The sequence below is a fragment of the Oncorhynchus mykiss genome, chromosome 6 (assembly GCF_013265735.2).
Source record: "Oncorhynchus mykiss isolate Arlee chromosome 6, USDA_OmykA_1.1, whole genome shotgun sequence".
Classification (NCBI taxonomy): Eukaryota; Metazoa; Chordata; class Actinopteri; order Salmoniformes; family Salmonidae; genus Oncorhynchus; species Oncorhynchus mykiss.
Genome location: NC_048570.1, coordinates 49,880,032 through 49,905,245, shown reverse-complemented (window position 1 = coordinate 49,905,245; position 25,214 = coordinate 49,880,032). Strand labels below are relative to the sequence as shown.

The following is a 25,214-nucleotide window of genomic DNA, read 5'->3' as shown; positions in this document are numbered from 1 at the left end:
TCATTTTAAGGGTTTGCACCGTCTCCATTACTCAAATGACAGATTGGCAAAAATATACCCAAATGTTGACCAAGTGTTTGAGATGCCACCAGAGTCCAGTGACTGTGGGACACATGTTTTGGTCATGCCTATCTTTGAGTGGCCTCTGCCTCAAAAATGTGGCCCCATTCTTACATATGTGTAATACAACTGTTAGCCCCAACCCATTCACTGTCATTTTTGGGGTACTTCCCCTAGACCAGAATGCTACCTTGCCGCCTTGTCCTCTCTCACTGGAAGTCTGCAAAGCCGCCCTCCTTTATGCAGTGGGTTAAGGAGGTGATGTCATCTCTGCCTCTGAAGGAGGTTAGGTACACTGTGCATGGGCCCGACAAAAGTTTGACTTAACCTGTTCCCCATTAATACAATACGTGGAGAGCTTGTCTTTTACTTAGTGTAACTTGCATAGTGGCCATTTGTGCTGATAATAATTTGTATTTAACTTTGTTTTCCCCATTTGGTTTTGTTTCTAATATTGTTTGTTTCTGTTTTTCTTATTTAACTTACTTTTATAGATGCCTTGGTGGGTGGGTGATTTGAAGGGTGGGAGTGGAGGGGATGAATGAAGGGTTGGTGTTGTACTGTTTTTGTTATCTGAAAATCTACTAATAGTTAAAATACAAATAAAATGTAAGTATGCAATCTGGTTTCAGAGTTGGTCATGGGTGCACCTCAGCCACGCTCAAGGTCCTAAACGATATCTTAACCGCCATCGATAAGAAACAATACTGTGCAGCCGTATTCATTGACCTGGCCAAGGCTTTCGACTCTGTCAATCACCACATCCTCTTCGGTAGACTCGACAGCCTTGGTTTCTCAAATGATTGCCTCGTCTGGTTCACCAACTACTTCTCTGATAGAGCTCAGTGTGTCAAATCGGAGGGTCTGTTGTCTGGGCCTCTGGCAGTCTCTATGGGGGTGCCACAGGGTTCAATTCTTGGACCGACTCTCTTCTCTGTATACATCAATGATGTCGCTCTTGCTGCTGGTGAGTCTCTGATCCACCTCTACGCAGACGACACCATTCTGTATACTTCTGGCCCTTCTTTGGACACTGTTAACAACCCTCCAGGCGAGCTTCAATGCCATACAACTCTCCTTCCGTGGCCTCCAATTGCTCTTAAATACAAGTAAAACTAAATGCATGCTCTTCAACCAATCGCTGCCTGCACCTGCCCGCCTGTCCAACATTACTACTCTGGACGGCTCTGACATAGAATATGTGGACAACTACAAATACCTAGGTGTCTGGTTAGACTCTAAACTCTCCTTCCAAACTCACATCAAACATCTTCAATCCAAAGTTAAATCTAGAATTGGCTTCCTATTTCGCAACAAAGCATCCTTCACTCATGCTGCCAAACATACCCTTGTAAAACTGACCATCCTACCGATCCTCGACTTCGGCGATGTCATTTACAAAATAGCCTCCAACACTACTGGATGCAGTCTATCACAGTGCCATCCGTTTTGTCACCAAAGCCCCATATACTACCCACCACTGCGACCTGTATGCTCTCGTTGGCTGGCCCTCGCTTCATACTCGTCGCCAAACCCACTGGCTCCAGGTCCTCTACAAGACCCTGCTAGTTAAAGTCCCCCCTTATCTCAGCTCGCTGGTAACCATAGCAACACTCACCTGTAGCACGCGCTCCAGCAGGTATATCTCTCTGGTCACCCCCAAAACCAATTCTTCCTTTGGCCGCCTCTCCTTCCAGTTCTCTGCTGCCAATGACTGGGACAAACTACCAAAATCTCTGAAACTGGAAACACTTATCTCCCTCACTAGCTTTAAGCACCAGCTGTCAGAGCAGCTCACAGATTACTGCACCTGTTCATAGCCCATCTATAATTTAGCCCAAACTGCTACCTCTTTCCCTACTGTATTTATTTATTTTGATCCTTTGCACCCCATTATTTCTATCTCTACTTTGCACATTCTTCCATTGCAAATCAACCATTCCAGTGTTTTACTTGCTATATTGTATGTACTTCGCCACCATGGCTTTTTTTTGCCTTTACCTCGCTTATCTCACCTCACTTGCTCACATTGTATATAGACTTATTTTTCTACTGTATTATTGACTGTATGTTTGTTTTACTCCATGTGTAACTGTTGTATGTGTCAAACTGCTTTGCTTTATCTTGACCAGGTCACAATTGTAAATGAGAACTTGTTCTCAACTTGCCTACCTGGTTAAATAAAGGTGAAAAAAAGAGACTCAGAGCTAGAAAATGGTATATCATACACTGCAGTTGAGCAGCAATGGGAAAGTAATTCTGCTTTGAAAGTTGATAAACCTGTAACCCCACTTTTGAGAAAATGGCCCTTAAATGTTTTGGAACAGCTACTGGAGCGCTCTTCTTTGTCTACACCCATTCAGCATCATTCACTGATCCGAGCGTTCGACCCTAACGTTGGCTAGCTTGCTAGCTACTTCCAGACACAAATGAGAGAACAGCTCACTCTGACCATTTTACTTGCCCTAGCAGAGAGGGTTAGGATGTTTTGATGTTATCCAGAGCGCTGGTGACTGCAACTGTGCTGCTGGCAACAATTTAATTACACTTTTTTGCCACCGTTTTCTGACACCGTCCATATTCAGCAGGTGTTGAGCATTCGTAAATTATTCTGAGCTCTGGCACACTCAGACGAGAGGGCTCTGATAGCTGGTAAATTCGCTCTAGATATCTACTCTGTGTATTGACAGTTGTTGTAATGACATCATGAACATTCTGTTGAAATGGTTACTTGCATTCTGGAGTCTCTTTTTGTTTAGACATGTAGCTAGCTAAACAATGAACCATAATCCCAACTCATAACGTTACTACCCTGCATGAATCGGCAGGTAGCTAAACAACCAGGTTCAATGTTAGCTAGCTAGCTAAAAGTACACTATAACTTGAAATGAAAACGACTTTCTGACAAAATTAGAAACGTGTAATATCTGAAAATGTAGCTAGCTAGATTATCTTGCCAGTATACACGTATGGACGCTTATTCCTCTGTAATCCAGAGACTGGTGTCAAACACCAGAATTTTCTTAGCTATCATACTCTAATTCCAAGATTTCAAAACTTGGTCCTCTAGAAATTGGAGAGCAACACTTATGTAGTTCTACTATGTGATATATATTTTTAAAAACACGTTAGAAAGGATTACCTACTCCTACTGACCAGCTCATGTGATAGACAAAAGCATGCTAAATGGCAGACCAATCCGAACTAATCTCTCGGCATGTCCAGCCCGCTCATTCTCACCAATCATGGAGAGCTTGAAGGTTGCGGTCTTTTTCCGTGGCTAAACCAACTGGGCTCGTAATTTAACAATTTGTATTCGTATTTACAGATGTCATACAAGTTTGTTATTAAGGCACATTAAAGTTCACATGTTCCAGAAGGCATTTCTGCCCAAAAAATGCATTTTGATAAAAAAAAAGTTTTCAAATGGCTCTTGTGTGAAGTAGTTTCCTGAAACTAGCCAAAAATGTGCACCCCTTTTGCATTCCCAGGACCAGGATAGAGCAGCACTGCCATAGACTAAAACATTTCCTGGTCCTATCTGCAGGGACTGCAGATGCTGCAGTCATCCATGGGCAAGGAGCAGGAGTGTCTGCGTCAGAGCATGCTGCAGCAGACCCAGGGGCTTGAGGCAGCCCAGCAGCGCATCGGAGACCTGGAGGCCCAGCTAGCCAAGAAGGAGCACCTCATTCTGGAGCAGAAGTTGTTCCTGGAGGAAGTCAAAGGCCAGACCAAGTAAGGGCCCAATTCCACTCTCCTTTTTTTTAGGCTATTGCGAGCTCTGATTCTCTTTATGTATTTTAGTATTTTTCAAAGCGATTGTATTTAAAATGGTGGACAGATTTGAAAGGGGAGAACTGGTGGGGAGGCTGGATTCAACTGACATCAGCTACGTACTTGGCTCCCAGTACCAAACTCAACTCTTATTATTCCACAATGGATGGACTGTATTGTGTACTTTCCCCCTGTGAACTTTTACATTTTAAAGGTGTGTCTGTCTATGTGTAACCCCAGGGGCCAGCTGCAGGCGTCGGAGAGCAGGTACCTGGCCATGCGACGGGTCACCCAGGTGCTGCAGACGGAGATGCTGCAGCTCTACAGCCAGCTGGACGCCGAAATGCTGACCACCAACCAGAGTCTCTCGGAGTCTGACACCATCGAGCCCTCCAGCGCTCCTCCTGGCACTTCCAGGTGAGACCCAGCACCTCCTTTGATCCCTTTCCCGCAGTGTGAGGGATTGTTCCAGCTCCCACAGAATGGATATAACAGCCAAGGGCCTTCAAAGTATAATTACGCAATATTGACAAAATGCTGCTGGTGTTTTTTTTTGTACAATGAATGTCTTCTCTCTGGGACAAAGTCAAATGATATAACTGTGCCAAATGCTACTAGCAGGAAATGGTCTTTTAGGTAGGCTATACCCAGTGCAGTGCAATTTGCATTCATTTGAGCCATCTCATCATCGCTACAGTCTAGAAATACAGTACTATTGAAACCAACTCAGTCAGGATTAGGGGTGTGAACGTTTTAAACTAAATTGGGATCCTCCCAAAATTGAAATCGCTGTGCAGCTGGCTTGCCTGCTTTTTCTCTTCGCTAATAATGCGAGTCTGTGTGTGTGTGTGTTCTGTCTTCGATCTGTTGCCTGCAGAATAACTTAGCCTATTTATTAATGTTTTACTGAAGTTGCGAGACATTGCAAGCCAAGAAATGCTAAATATACATTCCATTGTGACAGAACGCTTTTGATTGCCGATAGATAGGCCTAGTGCACGGTTCTGCCTGGTGGCCGACCTGCCTATACTGTGCCCATTCCCCATCTCTCCATCCCTCGTCCCTTTCCCCTTGCTATGAAAGATGCAAGTGTTTGTTCTCAGAAGTACGCCAACTAATCAGTCTCTTCCGTGCCAAAAACACTGAATCTTAGGAGTCGATTCCTAGCGGAAGATGTTTTCTTTTTACTAAATGTATTTTTTAGGAGAGCATGGCCTGCATCAGGCAGTTTTAAGATTGTGATGGATGTCAGTCCCCATTTCAGAAGCTGCATTCCTTTACCGACAAGTAAAATGCCCATTAAGTGGGGCTTCAAAACTTATCTCCAGATAAGGTTTTGTTTCTCCATTTAAAAAGCACCCTTGGACAAACAAACATGCTGCAAGCCGAGGTGCTTTCAAGGGTTACATGACTGCGGTAGATATAACTTCATTGCCTGGCCCTAGCGGTTATACATAAGTAACTGGGCCATAATTCTGCATTGTGAGTTGACGTCAAAATAATAATTTTGTTTTGACAGAAAACCGTAAATGGCCGTTTTAAACGTCAAGCAAAATGGTCAATTTGTCACAGGATAAGGGAGAGGTTAGCCTGTATATAAATTAAAAGTAGGTACTATGGACTAATCCCAGAGAGATTACAGCTCTTGAACAGAATGTTTTGTTTGATGGAGTGAAGCTGAAGACCAATGTAAAAAGATGAACAATAGTGTGTGTGTCTGTGTGTTTGCTAGGCCAAATGGCAGCAGTAGCAGAACTGTGCCAACTGCTCAGGGCAGCTCTGACCGACGCACCCAAGCGTGGCCGCCTGGCAACGGAGGCACTTTACCACCCGGGGGTGGAGCTCAGTCCACTACCTCGGTGACCCTCAACGGCAGTCTGAAACAGCCCCCTCTCCTGTCAGAGATGTCCCCTACCCACCTGGCCGCCTTTCCGCTTTCCCTATCCCCCGCTGGCACCCCCTTCACTGTGGGTACCTACCCCAGTGCCAAGAGCTTCCTGGGAATGCACGCCCGAGAGCTGTTCTGCAACAAAAGCGATAGCCAGTGTGACGGGGATGAGGACACCCAGCTCAGTAGTCTCTCTCACAGCCTGGTCGTCGGTGAGGAGAGCAGCGAGTCGACAGAGAACGTCCAGTCCAGCCCATTTCCTCCTCCCGCCACAGGCACCCCCCCCCATTCTCTTCCTGCTGCTGCTCCTCCATCACAGGGCTCTGCTCAGTCTGCTTTGGCCCAGGAGCCACCCCCGTCAGACAGCCAGCAGCTTAGGGCCCACCACGGGCAGGGGGCAAGGCCTAGGGCCAGTGCTGCCGCTGCCGCCCGCCAGAGGAGGAAGGACCTGCGGATCATGGACTACAATGAAACACAGCAGGAGCACATCTGACGACGACGAGAGAGGGGGGGGTGGGGCAACAGCTGCTGATGAGTTGCCACTGTAACAACAGATGTAAGAAATATCTCTAAATGCAGTGTTATTTTCGCTGTTTCCCCAGTGGATGGGCAAATACAGATTCATATAAAGCTATATTATATAAACAAGAAAAAAAATGTCCCTAAGCAAAGGACAATGAGCAAATTTGGCCTCATAATTAGCTTTTTAATGTATTCTGTCGAAGGGCCACTGCTATATGTATCCATTAGGGGGAGCAAGAGTGAACAAAAAGTATTCAACAGTGAATTTAACATGGATTCCTTATGGCAAGTCCTATCACACAGAATTGGTCTATTGGGTGTGTAAATCTATATATTGAGGCTACGTCGGTCTGTGTGATGTAAAACGAATAACAGCAACAGGAAAACGAGCAAGAATCTTTTGTTAGATGTTTTAATAAGCTATTTATTTATGGTTTTGGCACACCCCAATCTAGAATGGCCTGAACTTTCTGTAGGGTTCGGAGGGTCCTACTCACAAGTGCAATACTTTTCTCAAATGGATTCATCTTGTTTTTTTTGCTGCTTGGTCAAAGGCCTCACAGCCTCAGCTTTTCAGAACACTTTTTGGGTTGTTCCATCACATTTCCCTCCCCAAAACACTGAGTGCCTCTTGTTTTAACACATATAGCTCTACAAATAGGTACTAAAGTTATTGCAATAATTAGTTATAATTTATAACCAGCTAAAGAGAGCTTAGAGTATCAAGTAACAATTTTATTTTGTCTTGTTGATTGAATGGGCATGATCCCACCATACAATGAAGTTTTACAGCAATAACGCATCTTGCCTAGGTTTAAGCTAAATCTCTAGCTCAGGTCGTGTTCCTGCAGTAGTGGAGGAACGTGCAATAACACCCTAGACCAGAGTTTGTTAATTCTCATACATTCTCTTGAGTTAAATGTGCCACGTGGCATCCATCTTGCTTTTTGGGGGTTTATTGATCAAGTTGATGTGGATCACTGCATTATTTTTGTCTAGGCTAGAGGCCTGAGAGGACTGTTCTTTTGGATATTCAGTGCCTTGATGGCTGCACACAACTGCCAGAATTCCTGCAGTGGGACTCTGATGGCGCTCTTGATGTCTTTGCATTGAAGCTATGCCAGGTATATGTCCCTCTTCATAGAGGTCCTTCCTCACTCAATGCCTTTAAAGTGAATCAGGTCACAATGTAGTTCTTAACATGGACATATTGTGAGTTTCTGTTGCCATATAGTCAATTGTCATCTAAGGTGACAATCATTGTTCCATCCCCTACTCAGGATCAGGGCTTGCAAGCTAGTCAGTTAAGTCACATATCCATGGAAGTCAGTATTACCCATCTCCAGCTGTTATCCTCAAAGCATGGTCTCTGTCCAAGATCCTGGTGTCAATTCAAGTGTTCCTTTTTTCTCCCCATATCTTTTGTTGTCAAGCATGTAAATCAATGTTAAACACCATCGGCATGAGGAAACTATGGTACAGTGAATCTGACGGTATGTTAAGACAGTTCTGATTTACAAATGTTCTGAAAACAAAAAGGGGAAAAATGAACTGAATATAAATCAATACAAATATTTTGCATTGTCTCTTTTTTTTTTTAAAGTTTGCCGAGAGCACATACACATTGCTACATGGTAATTGAACAATATTTGGTTATGGACGCCGAGATAGTTATTTACCTTCTTATTCTACAGTGTCAGTGGGGTTTAGAAATGCCACTGCATTGTTTTGATGGAAATCACTTGTGTCTCAATGCAAATGGTGTTGAAGACTATTTGTCCAGTTTGTCTGTTGTATGAAACATTGTGTAATATGGTTGCCAAGTTCTGAGTAATAGTTGACCACAAGTCAAACCAAGAGAAACAAACTTTATTGCAATGCTGATTTATGTCAAATAGAGGAAAAGGCCTAATCCTGGTGGTGAGGCTTGGAGGTCTCCAGGCTGGCTTGATTGCATGCCACGCGCCTGTTCTCTTAGCTTGGGTCTTCTTAGTGTTATGAGCACAAGTAGCGTGCCCAGTCAGGCTGAAAGACACGTCTCCCACACCAGCCGTCCCACCTCGCTGTCCTGAGGACTCAAGCACATCCACATTAGGATCCCCAGCAGACGTGTTGTCCTGGCCGCAGTAGGTGTAGGAACTGACCATCCTTTGCAGTAGCTCCAGTGCTAGTAGGATAAGGCTTACCACACCACTGTAGTAGTTCCTGGCCTTGTCACAGCTCAGTCGATTCACTTTATCATGTGGGTAACTACAGACAAAGAAAGGACCTGGGTTAGAAAACAGGCAAAATAGTCCAACCTCACAACTCCAGTTTAAAATGCAACAGTTATTCTGCAACATTTACCATATCTATTGTCGAACTCGGTCCTTGATGTACATGGGCCTGCAGTTTGCTGATGTTGTAGCTGAGAAGCAACCTATGTGTCTAGGATGACACCTCCAGGGCTTTGGTTGTTGCCCTTCAGGAGCCTCAGAACAGTTCTCTACTCCTCCACAATTTTCAAGAAGAGGGTGAAAATGTGTAGATCTGTGGCATTAATACAATGGTGCTCCATGTACCCTTGAATGTGTGCAATAAGGGATGGGTATATTTTATTTAAAAAAAGGACCTGTGAGAAAAACTGAGATGGTCTCACCTGCATGACTGTTGCCACTGGTTCTGTCCTATCATGAGCATGCTTGTGTGACCTCTAGGGCTGCTATGAAAAGGACCTGCTGCAGTTTGAAGATGTTGTGAGTGTGTAATGGCCTTCAACCTCTCCCTTGCCAGTTGTGCACACTCGTCAACAGGAAAATGCCATTTGAGATGGATAAGTTTACAATATGGAGCTGCAGCCCAATACATATACTCTGCTGCTCTGGACAAAGTCTCTAGACAGACAGCCTTGTACCAATGTAAGTACTGGATTTTCGAGACAACTCTGGAAAGGTCATAATAAATACAATTTACCTGCGGGTCTATGTGCCGAGTCAGTCTAGCAGTATCAATATTTTTTAATTTGGATACAAAGTTACAAATAGCGCAGAATGTTGCTAAATGATAGACACGGATGTGTAGTACATGATTGACAACGAAGCACTGTGGTCTCAGAATGTTGTCTTGGGAAGTCGAACCAACAATCAACGAGCGTTCTGACGTTGCTGGGCAACATGACACCAATTACGTTTTCCTTAGCAACGTGTGAATGCGCTTTGGCAAGCGACTTGGATTCATGTTATAAGCGGGTAAGAAAATATTTTACAGTTTTCCCAAAGCCAGTTCCAAACTAAGCTATCTACTTAGCCACATTTCATTAGATATTGTACAATAATTGTACAGGTTAATGAGTTTTGTCGAAACGCCATATTTACTGAGTCAGAATTTGATAGTTAGCATTTTGGTTAGCAAAGAGCAAAAAACACGTAACGTTAGCTTGTTTACTTCGACTAGCTTGGTCAGTCAATCTCTCAGCCAGAGGGCCTAGAAGTAGGACCAACGGGGTCTCAGAGGGCTTTCAGGGGGTCCCTGAAAAAACAGCTAAATTAGCAACAAAACCAAATTATAGCGCTCACATTCAATGGAATAACTATTTGACATCCAGACATTAAAACATTTCATTGTGCAATTGCATGGCAAAGTTGTTTCGTATTCATTTTATGTTACTTGTTACACAATATCCCACCTTTTCCCCATCAAACAGACTGCAAATCACCTTATTGCAATGGATGAAACGGCAAAACCCCTAAGAATTCCACCTGAAATGGCTATTTATGCAGAGAAGCATGAAATATTTGATTTAGTCCAGGTAAACATATTTTCTATTTCATTTGACAATAACATTGCAAAAGTTCCCACTAGTTTTACCCACCACCTCACGAGTCTGGTCTCAGATCTGTTTGTGCTATCATGTCAACGCCCTGTCATGCCAAAACAGATCTGTAACCTGACAAGAGGGAGTACAGCTACAACCGGAAGTGACTCTTTGTAGCAGGTTAGGTGAGCATTTCAGCTAACCCTAACCTTTTCCTAACCTTAACCCTAGTCTCCTAACCTGCCACATTAATTATCCTAACCTGCTGTGTAAATTCTCCTAACCTGCTATGAAAAAGTAACTTCCGGTTGTAGCTGTACTCCCTCTAGTCAGATCCCAGGCTACCTCTGCTCTCCTTTTGCTTCTACTCCCTTCATCCTGACTGATCTGTCATCTTACTCTTTTTCATCAGAGCTGGTGATGAAGACTACTACTTTCATCCCTTGTTTACATTTTAAGAAAAATACAAATAAAACATGCTCTAATGGTAGAAAGTGATTTTTTTTTTTAGACATTGGTGACAAATCTTATGGTTGATAAGCCAGAGGATCCCATCCAGTATCTAATTGTTCTTCTCAAAAGGGGCAGTGTTCAGGGTAAGTGCTCTCTGGTCCACATACAGAAGGTATTTCATGATGGTAACAAATTCAGGTTGGACCCTACCCGTTTGGTTCGTAAACGATTTCCGTAATGAATACACCTGTGATGTGCATACAACTGATTTCATGTAGTGTTGTTATTCTACCACTAGGTGACACTATATGAGAAGTTTGAGCCACTAGCTGTGTTTACATTGGCAGCCCAATTCTGACATTTTTCCCAATAATTGGTCAATTGACCAATCACATCAGATCTTTTCACATCAGCTCTTTTTCAGAGCTGATCCAATTGTTCAAAATTCCAATTAATGGGGAAAAAAATATCAGAATTCGGATACCTGTGTAAACGCTGCCTATGAGGCGCCTGGCGTTCACATCCCACATGTCAATATCATGTATTTTCGTTGAATATTGTTTCCTGAAACTAAATTGTGGTCGTAATACATGTTTGTTTTATTTTTGCAGTACCCAGAGTGATGTTGTTAGGTCCACCTGCATCAGGGAAAAGAACTGTTGTGAGTAGATGTTTGTTCTCAAAACTGGATGGGATTGATTTGGTTGGGATAAAATCTTTTTTGGATTTGTAACATAAGACAGTAGCTGTGCTACTCCACACCTTGTTTTACACCGGAGGAAAGGGAAGCTCCAAAATGCTAAGCCATAAGGTTCCCAACACAGGCCCACCAAATGAATGACAGAAGTACACCAAAATACAAAAAAGCTTTTATTTGGAATGTAACACTAATGAACAATGGTAAACTGCTAATATTTGATCAGGGCTATCTTTTTACATGACAACTTTGTTTCAGTACTAAAAACGAAGAGCAAAGAACAGGCTGGCATTTCACTTCTAAAGAGAAGGATGACATGACAAAAAAAACATGAATACATTTGACCATTGACAAAATTCAAGCTTGCAAATGTTTTTTTTAAGAAAAATGAGAAAGTACAATTAGAAAATAAGTTCTTTACAGATATACGAGTCCCAAGATATCGCTTGTGATTTTAACACCTAGGGAAGGACAAATTAATAAAATAATTGTTCTTTACCCTTTATATATATATTAGTGCATTTGGTAAGTATTGAGACAGATCCCTTCCCTTTTTCCACATTGTGTTACATTACAGCCTTATTCTAAAATTGATTAAATTATTTTCCCCTTCAATCTACACACAATACCCAATTATGACAAAGCAAAAACAGGTTTTTATAAATGTTTGCAAATGTATTACAAATTTAAAAACAGATACCTTATTTGCATAAGTATTCAGACCCTTTGCTATGAGACTCAAAATTGAGCTCAGGTGCATCCTGTTTCCATTGATCATCATCCTTGAGATGTTTCTACAACTTCATTGGAGTCCACCTGTGGTAAATGCAATTGATTGGACATGATTTTGAAAGGCACACACCTGTCTATATAAGGTCCCACAGTTGACAGTGCATGCCAGAGCAAAAACCAAGCCATGAGGTCGAAATAGTTGTCCGTAGAGCTCAGAGAGCTCAGGCACAGACTTGGGGAAGGGTACCAAAACATTTCTGCAGCATTTAAGATCCCCAAGAACACAGTGACCTCCATCATTCTCAAATGGAAGAAGTTTGGAACCACCAAGACTCTTCCTAGAGATGGCTGCCCGGGCAAACTGAGCAATAGGGGGAGAAGGGCCTTAGTCAGGGAGGTGACCAAGAACCCGATGATCACTCTGACAGAGCTTCATAGTTTCTCTGTGGAGATCGGAGAACCTTCCAGAAGGACAACCATCTCTGCAGCACTCCACCAATCAGGCCTTTATGGTAGAGTGGCCAGAAGGAAGCCGACGCTTGAGAGGATCTGCAGAGAATAATGGGAGAAACTCCCCAAATACAGGTGTGCCAAGCTTGTAACAATCATACCCAAGAAGACTGTAATCGCTGTCAAAGGTGCTTCAACAAAGTACTGAGTAAAGGGTCTAAATTCTTATGTAAATGTCATATTTTGCGGTATTATTTAATGAAGCTGCCAGTTGAGGAATTGTGAGGTGTCTTTCTCAAACTAGACACTCCAATGTACTTGTCCTCTTGCTCAGTTGTGTACCTTGGCCTCCCACTCCTCTTTCTATTCTGGTTAGGGCCAGTTTGTGCTGTTCGGTGACGGGTGTAGTACACAGCATTGTACGAGATCTTCAGTTTCTTGGCAATTTCTCGCATGGAATAGCCTTCATTTCTCAGAACAAGAATAGACTGCCGAGTTTCAGAAGTAATTTTTTTTTCTGGCCATTTTGTGCCTGTAATCAAACCCACAAATGCTGATGCTCCAGATACTCAACTAGTCTAAAGAAGCCCAGTTTTATTGCTTCTTTAATCAGAACAACAGTTTTCAGCTGTGCTAACATAATTGCAAAAGGGTTTTCTAATGATCAATTAGCCTTTTAAAATTATTAACTTGGATTAGCTTAGACAATGTGCCATTGGAACACAGGAGTGATGGTTGCTGATAATGGGCCTCTGTACACCTAATGTAGATATTCCATAAAAAAATCTGCCATTTCCAGCTACAGTCATTTACAACATTAACAATGTCTACACTGTATTTCTGATCAATTTGATGTTATTTTAATGGACAAAAGATTAGCTTTTCTTTCAATAACAAGGACATTTCTAAGTGACCCCAAACTTTTGAATGTGGTTGTGTACGTCATACAGTTAACAAAATATCAACACATGCTCCACCATTTCCTCCACTAAACACTCATCACATAGACCTGTTTCATGTCTCCCTATCATCCACAACTTGGCATTCAAACCTGTGTGCCCAAACCGTAGTCTACTCCACACAACTTCGTGTCCTACATCCCATACTCACCACTTCTTCTTTTACTGATCGATGCATGCAATAAAATTGCCTCCCCTTACTACGAGTATCCCACTCCCTTTGCCAAAGATCGAGCCCTTTTGCCTGGATCAAGGACTTGACTTCCCTGTGGCCCAGTGTGACCTGAATATCTACCCCCTCTCTCCTCACAGCACTCTTAGCCACCACATCAGCCTTCTCATTACCCTCCACACCCACATGGGCAGGAACCCAACAAAAGCTTACCACCACTCCCATCCTCTCCAATCCCATTAACAGCACCATCATCTCCACAAACAAGTCTCCCCTCTCCAACCTGCCCGCCTTCACACTTTTCTTTTCTTTTTTTCTCATCTTTATTTAACCAGGTAGGCTAGTGGAGAACAAGTTCTCATTTCCAACTTCGTCCTGGCCAAGATAAAGCAAAGCAGTGCGACACAAACAACACAGAGTTACACATGGAATAAACAAGCGTACAGTCAATAACAATAGAAAAATATAATGTCTATATACAGTGTGTGCAAATGGCGTGAGGAGGTAAGGCAATAAATAGGCCATAGTAGCAAGTAATTGCAATTTAGCAGTAAAAATACTGGTGTGCAAAAGAGCAGAAAAGTAAATAAAAACAATATGGGGATGAGGTAGGTAGATTATTGGATGGGCTATTTACAGATGGGCTATGTACAGCTGCAGCGATCGGTTAGCTGCTCAGATAGCTGATGTTTAAAGTAAGTGAGGGACTGCAGCCCAATCAACACTGCAGCCCAATCAGAGCAGATCGCAGTGGTTTCACCTCCAACCATCTCAAACCTATAATCATGGCCATCAGCTCTGCCGCATACACTGACACATAATCAGTTAACCTCTTACATACTCAAACATTGAAATCTGGGATAAACACCCCAGCCCCCACCCCCCACCCTTCAATTTTCACCTAAAATGACACCCAAATCTAACTGCCTGTAGCTCAGGCCCTAAAGCAAGGATATGCATATTCTTGGTACCATTTGAAAGGAAACACTGAAGTTTGTGGAAATGTGAATTGAATGTAGGAGAATATAACGCAATAGATCTGGTAGAATAAAATGCAAAGAAAATAAACAACCGTTTTTTTTTCTACCACCATCTTTGAAATGCAACAGAATTGGTTGTATTTCTACTGTAAATTGGACTGTGCAGTTAAATTAACAAGAATTTAAGCTTTCAGACGATATAAGACACTTATATGTACCGACATTTGTTGTTTCTCTAAAATCTGTGATCGTGACTCAAGGCGCTGCATGATTTACAGCTGTCCCGTTGACGGGACGCCATACCCGAAGAGGTTTTAAACTCAGTCACCCTATCTATATCCTGACTGTATATTTGCATCCCTAACATCTTTAACCTTCCTCCAAGAAAACACCATAAATCAGGACTTGGCCATAGACATCCTAAACCCCCATCTTGCACACTCCCACAGCTTCTTGCATCTTCCTCATCACATATTTCACATTCGCACTTCTCTTCCATACAGCCCATCATCAGTATACAAGGCCATACCCACTCCCTATCCCACCTCCTTAAATATGTAATCTATCATCAGGGTGAACAACACCAGACTAACCATACTTTCCTGAGGAGTACCACTGTCCACTTTAAACCGGATTGATCATTCGGATCTCACCCTCACCCGTATGACTCGATTGAAAAGGAAGTCCATGATCCAGTTATACAGACCAATGCACTCAACTTGATCAACAACCCTTCCCTCCACATGGAATTGTAAGGTTTCTCAATGTCAGAATGCACAACACTCATCACCTATTTTATTGTCAGGGCCTTTGCTATCTCTGTACTAACTGTAACCAGGGCATCCATGGCAGACCTCCGTCTCCTGAACCCACTCTGTGCAATGCTCACAAATCCCCTAACTTCCAAGAAATATATCATCCTACTCACTATCATCTTTTCCATAAACTTACACACATTGGATGTCAGCTCGATAAGCCTTTAACTGCCCTCCCTAGTGGGATTTTTACCTGGTTTTACAAATGGCAACAGATTCCCTTCAACCTCTAGCAGCACCATAGTGCTTTCTACACCATCCTCCCTTTTCTTACTGTTCATTCGCCTCGTCTCAACCACTTTTCACCCCGATCACCTCCCTCTTAAACTCGTCTATTGACACCTCCATCAGTGCTCCCGCAATCACCCCTCTCACTTTCGCCTTTCTGCCAGCGATATGGCATTTCACCCTACCTCCATTTAGAGCCGCCATTTTCAATATCTTGTCCCTCTGAGTTATATTAACTGCAAATATCAATAATTTTCCTTTCCCTACACACCTAGCATCTTTTACATGTCCTATGTCTGATTTGATGGCTTTTGACAATGTAATCGGTTGTAACATTTTGATGGTTGGCTCAGAAAAGACAATCATTACTTTGTTCTTCTGTACCTCATCTCCTGCCTGTTTGCTCTTCTAAATTTCCCCCTTCTATTTATGTCCCCATCTGTGGTAAATCAACCTTCATCCCCTTTTCTGAACCTTTTCCTATTTTTCTCCCGTACAGTCGTGTAGGTAGACTCCTCACTAATACTACTGCCTTCATCCATCTCAGACTTACTCCCATCTGAGCTACTTGCCATGCCTACCTCCGTCTCAGTACAGCTGTGCAGCTTCACCAACAAACGCAACACTTTCGAAACCGAACGTTATGATCGAACACCCAAAAAAACAATGACAGCCTTCTTCTTCTATGGTATTATAGTGGTCCGCAAACATACATTATAGGTGCATGCCGCCACCTACTGTGTGGGGTGAAACCTGGGGAAATGTAACAACAACAAAAAATGTTGTTTCAGCTGTAAAGTCCTGGAGATCCAAAAACCTTTTTGCTGCATTCACAATTATGTAAAGTTTCTCCGATTTCTTGTTAGTTTGACCAGGCCCAGATCCAGGATGACATGCCTGAGGGAGCATTTAAATCCATGGGGGTAGTATTGCTTTAGAGCCCTAATAAAACAAGGTAGATTGGTCCTACTACTGTTCAAATATACAAAATGTGTCTGAAATCAACAACCATCGTTTTATAGAACACAAGAAAGATATGCGCCCACTACGACAAACTCAGCAAAAGAAAAAACTTATCTCACTGTCAACTGCGTTTATTTTCAGCAAGCTTAACATGTGTAAATATTTGTATGAACATAAAATTCAACAACTGAGACAAACTGAACATGTGACTAACAGAAATGGAATAATGTGTCCCTGAACAGGGGGGATGGGGGGTCAAAATCAAAATTAACAGTCAGTAATGCACCAGCTGCATTAAGTACTGCAGTGCATCTCCTCCTCATGGACTGCACCAGATTTGCCAGTTCTTGCTGTGAGATATTCCCCCACTCTTCCACTCAGGCACCTGCAAGTTCCTGTACATTTCTGGGGGGAATGGCCCTAGCCTTCACCCTCCGATCCAACAGGTCCCAGACGTGAGATCCAGGCTCTTCGCTGGCCATGGCAGAACACTGACATTCCTGTCTTGCAGGAAATCACACACAGAACCAGCAGTATGGCTGTTGGCATTGTCATGCTGGTGGGTCATTTCAGGATGAGCCTGCAGGAAGGGTACCACATGAGGGAGGAGGATGTCTTCCCTGTAACGCACAGCGTTGAGATTGCCTGCAATGACAATAAGCTCAGTCCGATAGTGCTGTGACACACCGCCCCAGACCATGACGGACCCTCCACCTCCAAATCGATCCCATTCCAGAGCACAGGCCTCGGTGTAACGCTCATTCCTTCAACAATACACGCGAATCCGACCTTCAACCCTGGTGAGACAAAACCGTCACTCGTCAGTGAAGTGCACTTTTTGCCAGTCCTGTCTGGTCTAGTGACGGTGGGTTTGTGCCCATAGGCGGCGTTGTTGCCGGTGATGTCTGGTGAGGACCTGCCTTAGAACAGGCCTACAAGCCCTCAGTCCAGCCTCTCTCAGCCTATTGCGGACAGTGTGAGCACTGATGGATGAATTGTGTGTTCCTGGTGTAACTCGGGCAGTTGTTGCCATCCTGTACCTGTCCCGCAGGTGTGATGTTCGGATGTACCGATCCTGTGCAGGTGTTACACGTGGTGTGCCACTGCGAGGACGATCAGCTGTCCGTCCTGTCTCCCTGTAGCGCTGTTTTAGGCGTCTCACAGTACGGACATTGCAATTTATTGCCCTGGCCGCATCTGCAGTCCTCATGCCTCATTGCAGCATGCCTAAGGCACGTTCACGCAGATGAGCAGGGACCCTGGGCATTTTTCTTTTGGTGTTTTTCAGAGTCAGTAGAAATGCCTCGTTTAGTGTCCTAAGTTTTCATAACTGTGACCTTAATTGCCTACCGTCTGTAAGCTGTTTGTGTCTAAACAACCGTTCCACAGGTGCATGTTCATTAATTGTTTATGGTTCATTGAACAAGCATGGGAAGCAGTGTTTAAACCCTTTACAATGAAGATCTGTGAAGTTATTTGGATTTTTACAAATTATCTTTGAAAGACACGGTCCTGAAAAAGGGACATTTCTTTTTTTGCTGAGTTTACATAGCTACTGTAGGCCTACACGTACTTTGCGCCTACCAACACGCACAGATCGGCTCCACAGAATGACCACCATGGCTAAAATATTATTGCATGCTTCATAGCTTAAAACTTCAATAATTAGAATTATAGGCTATATTGCTGTTAAATATGTGACACTACGCAATGAGCGCAACCAAGCCGCCACTTCTCCAGTTGCGCCATATTTTCTGTGTGGAAGAGTTTCACACACACACACACAACTTCGTGTGATGTATTGTTGTCTCTACCTTTTTATCATTTGTGCTGTTGTCTGTGCCTAACAATGTTTTCACCATGTTTGTGCTGCTGTCTTGTTGTGTTGCTACTGTTGTTGTCATGTGTTGCTGCCATGCTGTGTTGTCTTAGCTCTGTTTATGTAGTGTTGTGGTGTCTCTCTTGTCGTGATGTGTGTGTTGTCCTACATTTGTATTTTTAATCACAGCCCCCGTCCCCGCATTTGGCCTTCTGCCTCTTGGTAGGCTGTCATTGAAAATAAGAATTTGTTCTTAATTGACTTGCTTAGTTAAATAAAGGTTCAAATAAAAACATTTTAAAAGAAATAACAAATCAACGTTTATTTTATTAGGTGAACAATAGGTAGGTAAAGAAAGAAATAAGTAAAAAGACATGGTTAAAGTGACTATGCATATATGATGAACAGAGAGTAGCAGAAGCGTAAAAAAAGGGGGTGGTGGGTGGGACACAATGCAGATAGCCCGGTTAGCCAATGTGCGGGAGCACTGGTTGGTCGGCCCAATTGAGGTAGTATGTACATGAATGTATAGTTAAAGTGACTATGCATATATGATAAACAGAGAGTAGCAGCAGCGTAAAAAGAGGGGGTGGGGGGGCGGGGGCACACAATGCAAATTGTCCGGGTAGCCATTTGATTACCTGTTCAGGAGTCTTATGACTTGGGGGTAAAAACTGTTGAGAAGCCTTCTTATCCTAGACTTAGCACTCCGGTCTGTGGCTGGGGTCTTTGACAATTTTTTGGGCCTTCCTCTGACACCGCCTGGTGTAGAGGTCCTGGATGGCAGGCAGCTTAGCCTCAGTGATGTACTGGGCCGTACACACTACCCTCTGTATTGCCTTGCGGTCAGAGGCTGAGCAATTGCCGTACCAGGCGGTGATGCAACCACCGCCTGGTACGATGTTGCAGCTGTAGAACCTTTTGAGGATCTGAGGACCCATGCCAAATCTTTCTAGTTTCCTGGGGATATGCTTTGCCCTCTTCACGACTGTCTTGGTGTTATTGGACCATTCTAGTTTGTTGTTGATGTGGACACCTAGGAACTTGAAGCTCTCAACCTGCTCCACTAAAGCCCCGTCGATGAGCATGGGGGTGTGCTCAGTCCTCCTTTTCCTGTCGTCCACAATCATCTCCTTAGTCTTGGTTACGTTGAGGGATAGGTTGTTATTCTGGCACCACCCGGCCAGGTCTCTGACTTCCTCCCTATAGGCTGTCTCGTCGTTGTCGGTGATCAGGCCTACCACTGTTGTGTCGTCTGCAAACTTAATGATGGTGTTGGAGTCATTCCTGACCATGCAGTCGTGGGTGAACAGGGAGTACAGGAGGGGACTGAGCCCACACCCCCGGGGAGCTCCAGTGTTGAGGGCAGGGAGGAGGCGTTTTCATAGTATTTACATTACTTTTTCAGTAGCCTATCACACAACTAATGTGTAATGCAAATTAGTGATAACAGAATGAACGTTTGCCAACTTCTTTTAGTAGGCTACACGTGGTATTGGTCGTACTACTGCGACATACAAAATGTAAAAACATTTTGGCCTATCTGAAATGCAGCCATATACACAACAAATGTTGTTGAAGCATGCAATGTTTAAGAGAAGCCACTCAAAGACTGGTAGCCAAAGATCCATTAATTAAAACAGCACACACCATAACCATCGATTCAGGACCATGGACAGAAGGCTACCGCCAGTCAGCATGATGAAAGGACAATTTCAGCACCATCGGAGTGAACAGTCGGGACAACCGGAGCACTGTGCCAGGGCTCACCTCCGAGCACAACCAATAGGCTCTATGCATTATTCCGCCTCCAACGGTCTAATTTACTTCCGACCGGATTGATGACTTCCGGAGCGAGTTCTGCTATTTTTATCATTAGCTTACTAGCTATCGTTCGATGCATTTCTGACTGAAGTAGTTCGCAATGGCTACGTTTAAATTACAGCCCCGCGAAGGAGGTGCTAATGAACATTGTTCAGTGCCTCTGTGTTCAGTTTCTTCCAAATGTAATGGTATTGTGAGCTTCCATCGTTTCCCAGTCGATGTAGAGCTCAGAAAAAGGTGGTTAGTGGCAGTACATTGTGACAACTTTACTGTCACCAAACACACAAAGGTGTGTAGTACACATTTTGTCGAAAGTGACTGTTGAGGGAAAAATTGGTGTTGTTCCTACTGTCTTCGCGTGGAACTGGCAAATTCAAAAGAGACCTGGTGTTTGGGAAAGAAGACTGAAACCTCCTGCTCCGACTGAGGGGGGTGAAGAACAAGGTGCACTGCCTATGGACTGTGCCGTCTCTGATCCGGTCCAGAGCATGGGCCAAGCCAGTGTTAATGTACATGTGTTTATTTGCTAGCAGCAAAATAATAATTTTTTATCTACGTCATGTATCAATCATTTGTGAATTGAAGTGAATATCAGTTTGTGTGGAGCTTGTATTGGCTTTAATTAGGCAATGAGTAACAGGGGTGGGGGAAAGAAATCAAGTAAACACAGAACAGCCAGAATGCAAGATTGAATACAATGTTAGAGATGTGTAATTGATTCTTAACTGTTGAACATTTGCTGAAATACATTTTTTTTAAACAAATCTATTCTACTGTAGATTTCTTCACAAGAACATCAATACTTATTTTTCATAAAACCACTAAACTTGGCACCCATGCAGGGGATCCATTCAGGTGCGAGATAGACACTTCTGCAAGTAGTGGTAAAAATAAGTGGTCAACCTTCTCTCTTATAATTTTTGAAACCTGTAGATCTTTATATATCCTTTCAACTAGGATGTCCTGTGCACATATGACAGTCACACCAGCTACAACCTGTGAGAAGGACTTGACCTTGCACCTGCCAGTAGTAAGCATGAGATCTCTTCAACTTCTGCTCTCCATTCTGTGTCTTCAGGTAAGGGCAGTCAACATAACTTGGTACATTTGGGCACTTGACCTCTTAGAGTCCAAAGTGTGGTCTTACACTGGGATCAAATATGATTCCATCTGGAGAGGATCCTAACCACGGAGCATCTGGGTGCACAACGAAGCCACACGGAAAGAAGTTAACATTCTTCAGTGTGCAGTACTCCTGTACAGCCACTGGCTCCATGGCTAGCCCCCTCTTCATCTTCATGGTCTACATACCAGATCCCTTGAACATCCGCTCAGCTAGGTGGTCAGCTGAGGTCTCTCCCCGGACATGGCAAACCTCTCAAACGAGAGGATGTTATTCTCATTTTCCGGAGCTGACGCCATTCCGGGCTGCTGCTCTGCTCCCTTGTAGCAACCTCGACTTTGTCTGACAGCTCGTAGGTTGTCTCTAATACCTTGAGGTGGAACTGCTCCTGATGGCTATGGACGTAAGCACACTGGGAAGCCTGAAGCCTGTAGCCATCTAATGGAAGTATTGGTGGAGAAGGGGCATCGGCAATCTTCACAATTTCACGGGTCTTTGGCTGTGGAAGCTGATAGGACAGAACACTGCCGGCTTGCACTGGCCCAAAGGGGGACTCAACCAGGGGCACGTCAGCTGACATTTCCATTGTTGTCACAAGAGGGGCAGTAAGTGGAGAAAAGTTGGCATGCGTTTCTGAGACGCAGAGAAGGTCCATGTCAGGCATGTATCCATTGAGTGCTTTGTAGAGAGAACTTCTGCAAAACATTTTAAAACCTTAACATCAGGTTGGAGAGATTACTATGACTCATGTAACTTTTCCAGAAACGGCACAAGCCCAAAAGTTCAAATAAAATGAATTAAAATATACAGATTTATAGATGATATTTCCCCCCAGTCTTTGTCCCAAACATTTGTCATTACATCGTAAAGACGCCACTGTTTAGGCTTATCATCTGGATACAATCACAAGAAAATGTTTTCTAAAATGTTTCCATTCTAGGAACCTCCAACTTACCTTATTCCATCAGCACACGAGTTAGTAGATTTACGGAACTCTATCCCATCAACCGGACCTGGCTTCACACCCTAATTAAGGATTTACTGTTACATAGGCTGAATACTTTTCAGGTGCATTTTCTTATGGACATTGATAGACTCATAAGTGTTCTTGGCTTGTGCCAACACTGTTCTGTGGCTGTGCAGCTGTGAACTGGTGGTGCAGCAGGAATGTTTAGTTGAGAGTAGTGCGCTGTCTGGTAAAGGGCCACCAGATGATTGCACAGAGCACTTCCTGCAACACAGGAGCAGTGGCTTTGGACCACTATCACTGGTACGGAGTGCTTTAACACCATCTGTGAAGATAAGTGTGATGAAAGACTGAAGTGAGAAACAAGAATGATGCGGCCCATAAATAACAAACATAGTAGTGTCTAGTCTTAACTAGGGGCTAATTTAACTATACAGGAATACATTGGGTCTCAGTAGCACAATTACCAAACACTGCATCAACAGATCTTTACCAAATAACCTGGCAATTATAAATTGGGATTGGGACCCATCATTAATATCTATACTGATAAGATTAAACGTTGACACTGTCTCCAACACATTTTGACCATGATGACAGTGTCTCACAGGAGATGTTTAGCAAGGTCTCTAGTAGCTATCTATAACCTTTCCTTACTCTCATGCTGTGCAGCTTTTCACTCTTCCTTGTGGACCTGTGACAGGCAGCCCTCACGGTGATATCTCCTGTCAATGTTTCTTTGTTAGATACTGTGTAGAAGACATGAATAACAATTATTTTTAGCTAGCAAGCATAACTTAACCAAGCTAACGAAAATACACACATTCTCAGGTAGATTCTGTCAACGTTACATAATTTTACAAAGTAGCTAGCTAGCTAAAGTTAATAGTTAAATTATCTAGCTAATGATTGTAGCTAGCTAACGTAATATCTGTCATTGACTTGGTACTCACCTTCATAGTTGTCTATGTAGCTTCCTATATACACATCTCGAACCCCTTTTCATTCTTGCTAGCTGGAGTCTCGGAGGCTGATTTAACAATTTGATGTACATCATTAATATTAATTTGAGGCAAGTCCGGAAGACGCCTAGTAAAAAACTTCGACATAGTTTTAGTAACGTTATATCGTCGATAACAACTAGACTGACCGGAAATTGCCAAACCGATAGGAAGTGTGTTTAGAACGTTCGATCATTGAATGTGCATATTGGCTATTAGGCTACATTGGTCATTGTCCCTATACCCATCAAACAACGCCAAGCTGTATATCTATCAATAGCAATTAGACATGCAAAAGCAAGTAGCCTAATGACATTAAGAATCACAGATACAACTAAAATATCCATTGAAGTAAAAAGCAAAGGCCTAAACTATACATACATTACGTATCTTTTTTTGTCAAACAACTAGTAGGCTTACATGCGGAAAAACCAAGGAATAAATCATTCTTGCACGGCGGCCAGGGCTATAACCTGTTTGGGCGCATGAACCGCTAGCGCGACACATACAACAACATCCGGTGAAATTACAGAGCCCGAAATTCAAAATACAAAATTGTAATATTAAACATTCATGAAAATACAAGTGTCATACATCATTTAAAAGCTTAACTTCTTGTTAATCCAGCCGCGTTGTCTGATTTCAAAAAGGCATTACGGCGAAAGCATACCATGCGATTATCTGAGGTAAGACAGGGAATAGTATTTCAATAGGGAAGATAAATAACGAAGAGTGCGCACCTCATTCACACGCCAACAAGACTAATTTTCTCATGAGAGAGACCTTGGAAAAACTACAACTACTTGCTCATTTTTCAAAAAACAAGCTTGGAACCCTTTCTAAAGACTTGACATCTAGTGGAAGCCATGGGAACTGCAATCTGGGTCATATTTATTTGTATTTCCCATAGGCTAGCATTGAAATGGCCAGTGACCTCCAAAAAACACCTGCTATATCAGTTCTGTTATACTCACAGCAATTATTTTAAATGTTTTAGAAACTTCAGAGTGTTTTCTATGCTAGCAAGTATATGCATATCCTAGCCCTTCTGGGCCTGAATAACATGCAGTTCATTTTGGGCACGTCAGTCATCTGAAATTCCGAACAATAACCAGTATGCTAATGAAGATAAAGTTTGTAGCTTACCATTTAGCAACCTCATGAGAGGTTTCTGATTCCATTCTCCTTCCTGGCTAAATGTACTTGTCAGGTCCCTCTCAATTGCCAGCTGGACAATCTGAGCTTTTCATTGATGTAACATGCTCTCTGTTCAGAGTCTGTGTTCACTGAATATGTTACTCAAGGTGGAGAACACATTTTCACTTTGCTGTAGATGCTCCAAAAATGTTAATCATGTTTCATTGCCAACAGCACAGTCGGCATTCCTGACAAAGGCCCGCCATACCTTTGAAGAACACTGAGTGGGGTCCATTTGTTGTTGCTGGCTGTGGTTGCGATTTCACTTTGCAAGAATGTGCAAGCCACAATAAATTCAGGTTCAACTAGTTCAGTTTTGGTTAGATTCAACAGGTCATCAGGTGCTAGTGGCTGGGGTAATTGAGGTGCAGGTGCTTTTTGGGATGTTACTCTTGTAACATCTTGTTGTTCAACAGGTGGCGTGGGGGATGCGCCGCTACCAAAACGTAACTGTCTTCGAAGCTAGCTGTATAGAGCAGCACTATATTGCAGGATAATTCATATACCATTTGTTATGTTTATGGGGAAGCAAAACGGTGTGTGTGTGTGTGGGGGGGGGGGGGGGTGAAAAAAAGAACCACCTTCAGGATCCCTCAACTGATGAACAACACTTTCTGCAGGCTGCAGGGCAAGCATTACTATTTATTTCTCATTTTCTCACCCCCTTTGCTATGAAGCCCCTAAATAAGATCTGGTGCAACCTTCAGAAGTCACATAATTAGTTAGATTGCACACACGTGGACTTTATTTAAGGGGGGGGGGGGGGGGGTGAATAGTTATGCACGCTCAAGTTTTCT

The 25,214-nt window shown here is 43.1% G+C and overlaps 3 protein-coding genes across 8 annotated transcripts in view; 2 read left to right on the top strand and 1 right to left on the bottom strand.

Moving 5' to 3' along the window:
- Nucleotides 1-7,821, top strand: part of tsc1a (TSC complex subunit 1a) — a 31,192-nt gene extending 23,371 nt beyond the window's left edge. For 4 of the 5 annotated variants that reach the window (XM_021606698.2, XM_021606697.2, XM_021606696.2 and 1 more), the window contains 3 exons: nt 3,608-3,795; nt 4,075-4,251; nt 5,567-7,821. In XM_021606698.2, the coding sequence (XP_021462373.2) occupies nt 3,608-3,795; nt 4,075-4,251; nt 5,567-6,215 (1,014 nt within the window). In that variant the 3' untranslated portion in view covers nt 6,216-7,821. The remainder of the gene's footprint in view (nt 1-3,607; nt 3,796-4,074; nt 4,252-5,566) is intronic. The other variant, XM_021606699.2, reaches the window with a different exon arrangement.
- Nucleotides 7,822-7,881: 60 nt separating this feature from the next.
- On the bottom strand, nt 7,882-9,398 carry spaca9 (sperm acrosome associated 9). Its single transcript, XM_036981761.1, is given in 5 exon segments — nt 7,882-8,577; nt 8,624-8,651; nt 8,734-8,937; nt 8,939-8,995; nt 9,361-9,398. Coding segments are annotated over 5 exon segments (954 nt in total). The 3' UTR covers nt 7,882-7,950.
- Nucleotides 8,929-25,214, top strand: part of ak8 (adenylate kinase 8) — a 70,029-nt gene continuing 53,743 nt past the window's right edge. Inside the window, exons 1-4 of one of the 2 annotated variants that reach the window (XM_021606700.2) lie at nt 8,929-9,471; nt 9,927-10,031; nt 10,549-10,633; nt 11,102-11,151. In XM_021606700.2, the coding sequence (XP_021462375.2) occupies nt 9,397-9,471; nt 9,927-10,031; nt 10,549-10,633; nt 11,102-11,151 (315 nt within the window). In that variant the 5' untranslated portion in view covers nt 8,929-9,396. Of the gene's footprint in view, nt 10,032-10,548; nt 10,634-11,101; nt 11,152-25,214 lie in introns of both variants that reach the window. The other variant, XM_021606701.2, reaches the window with a different exon arrangement.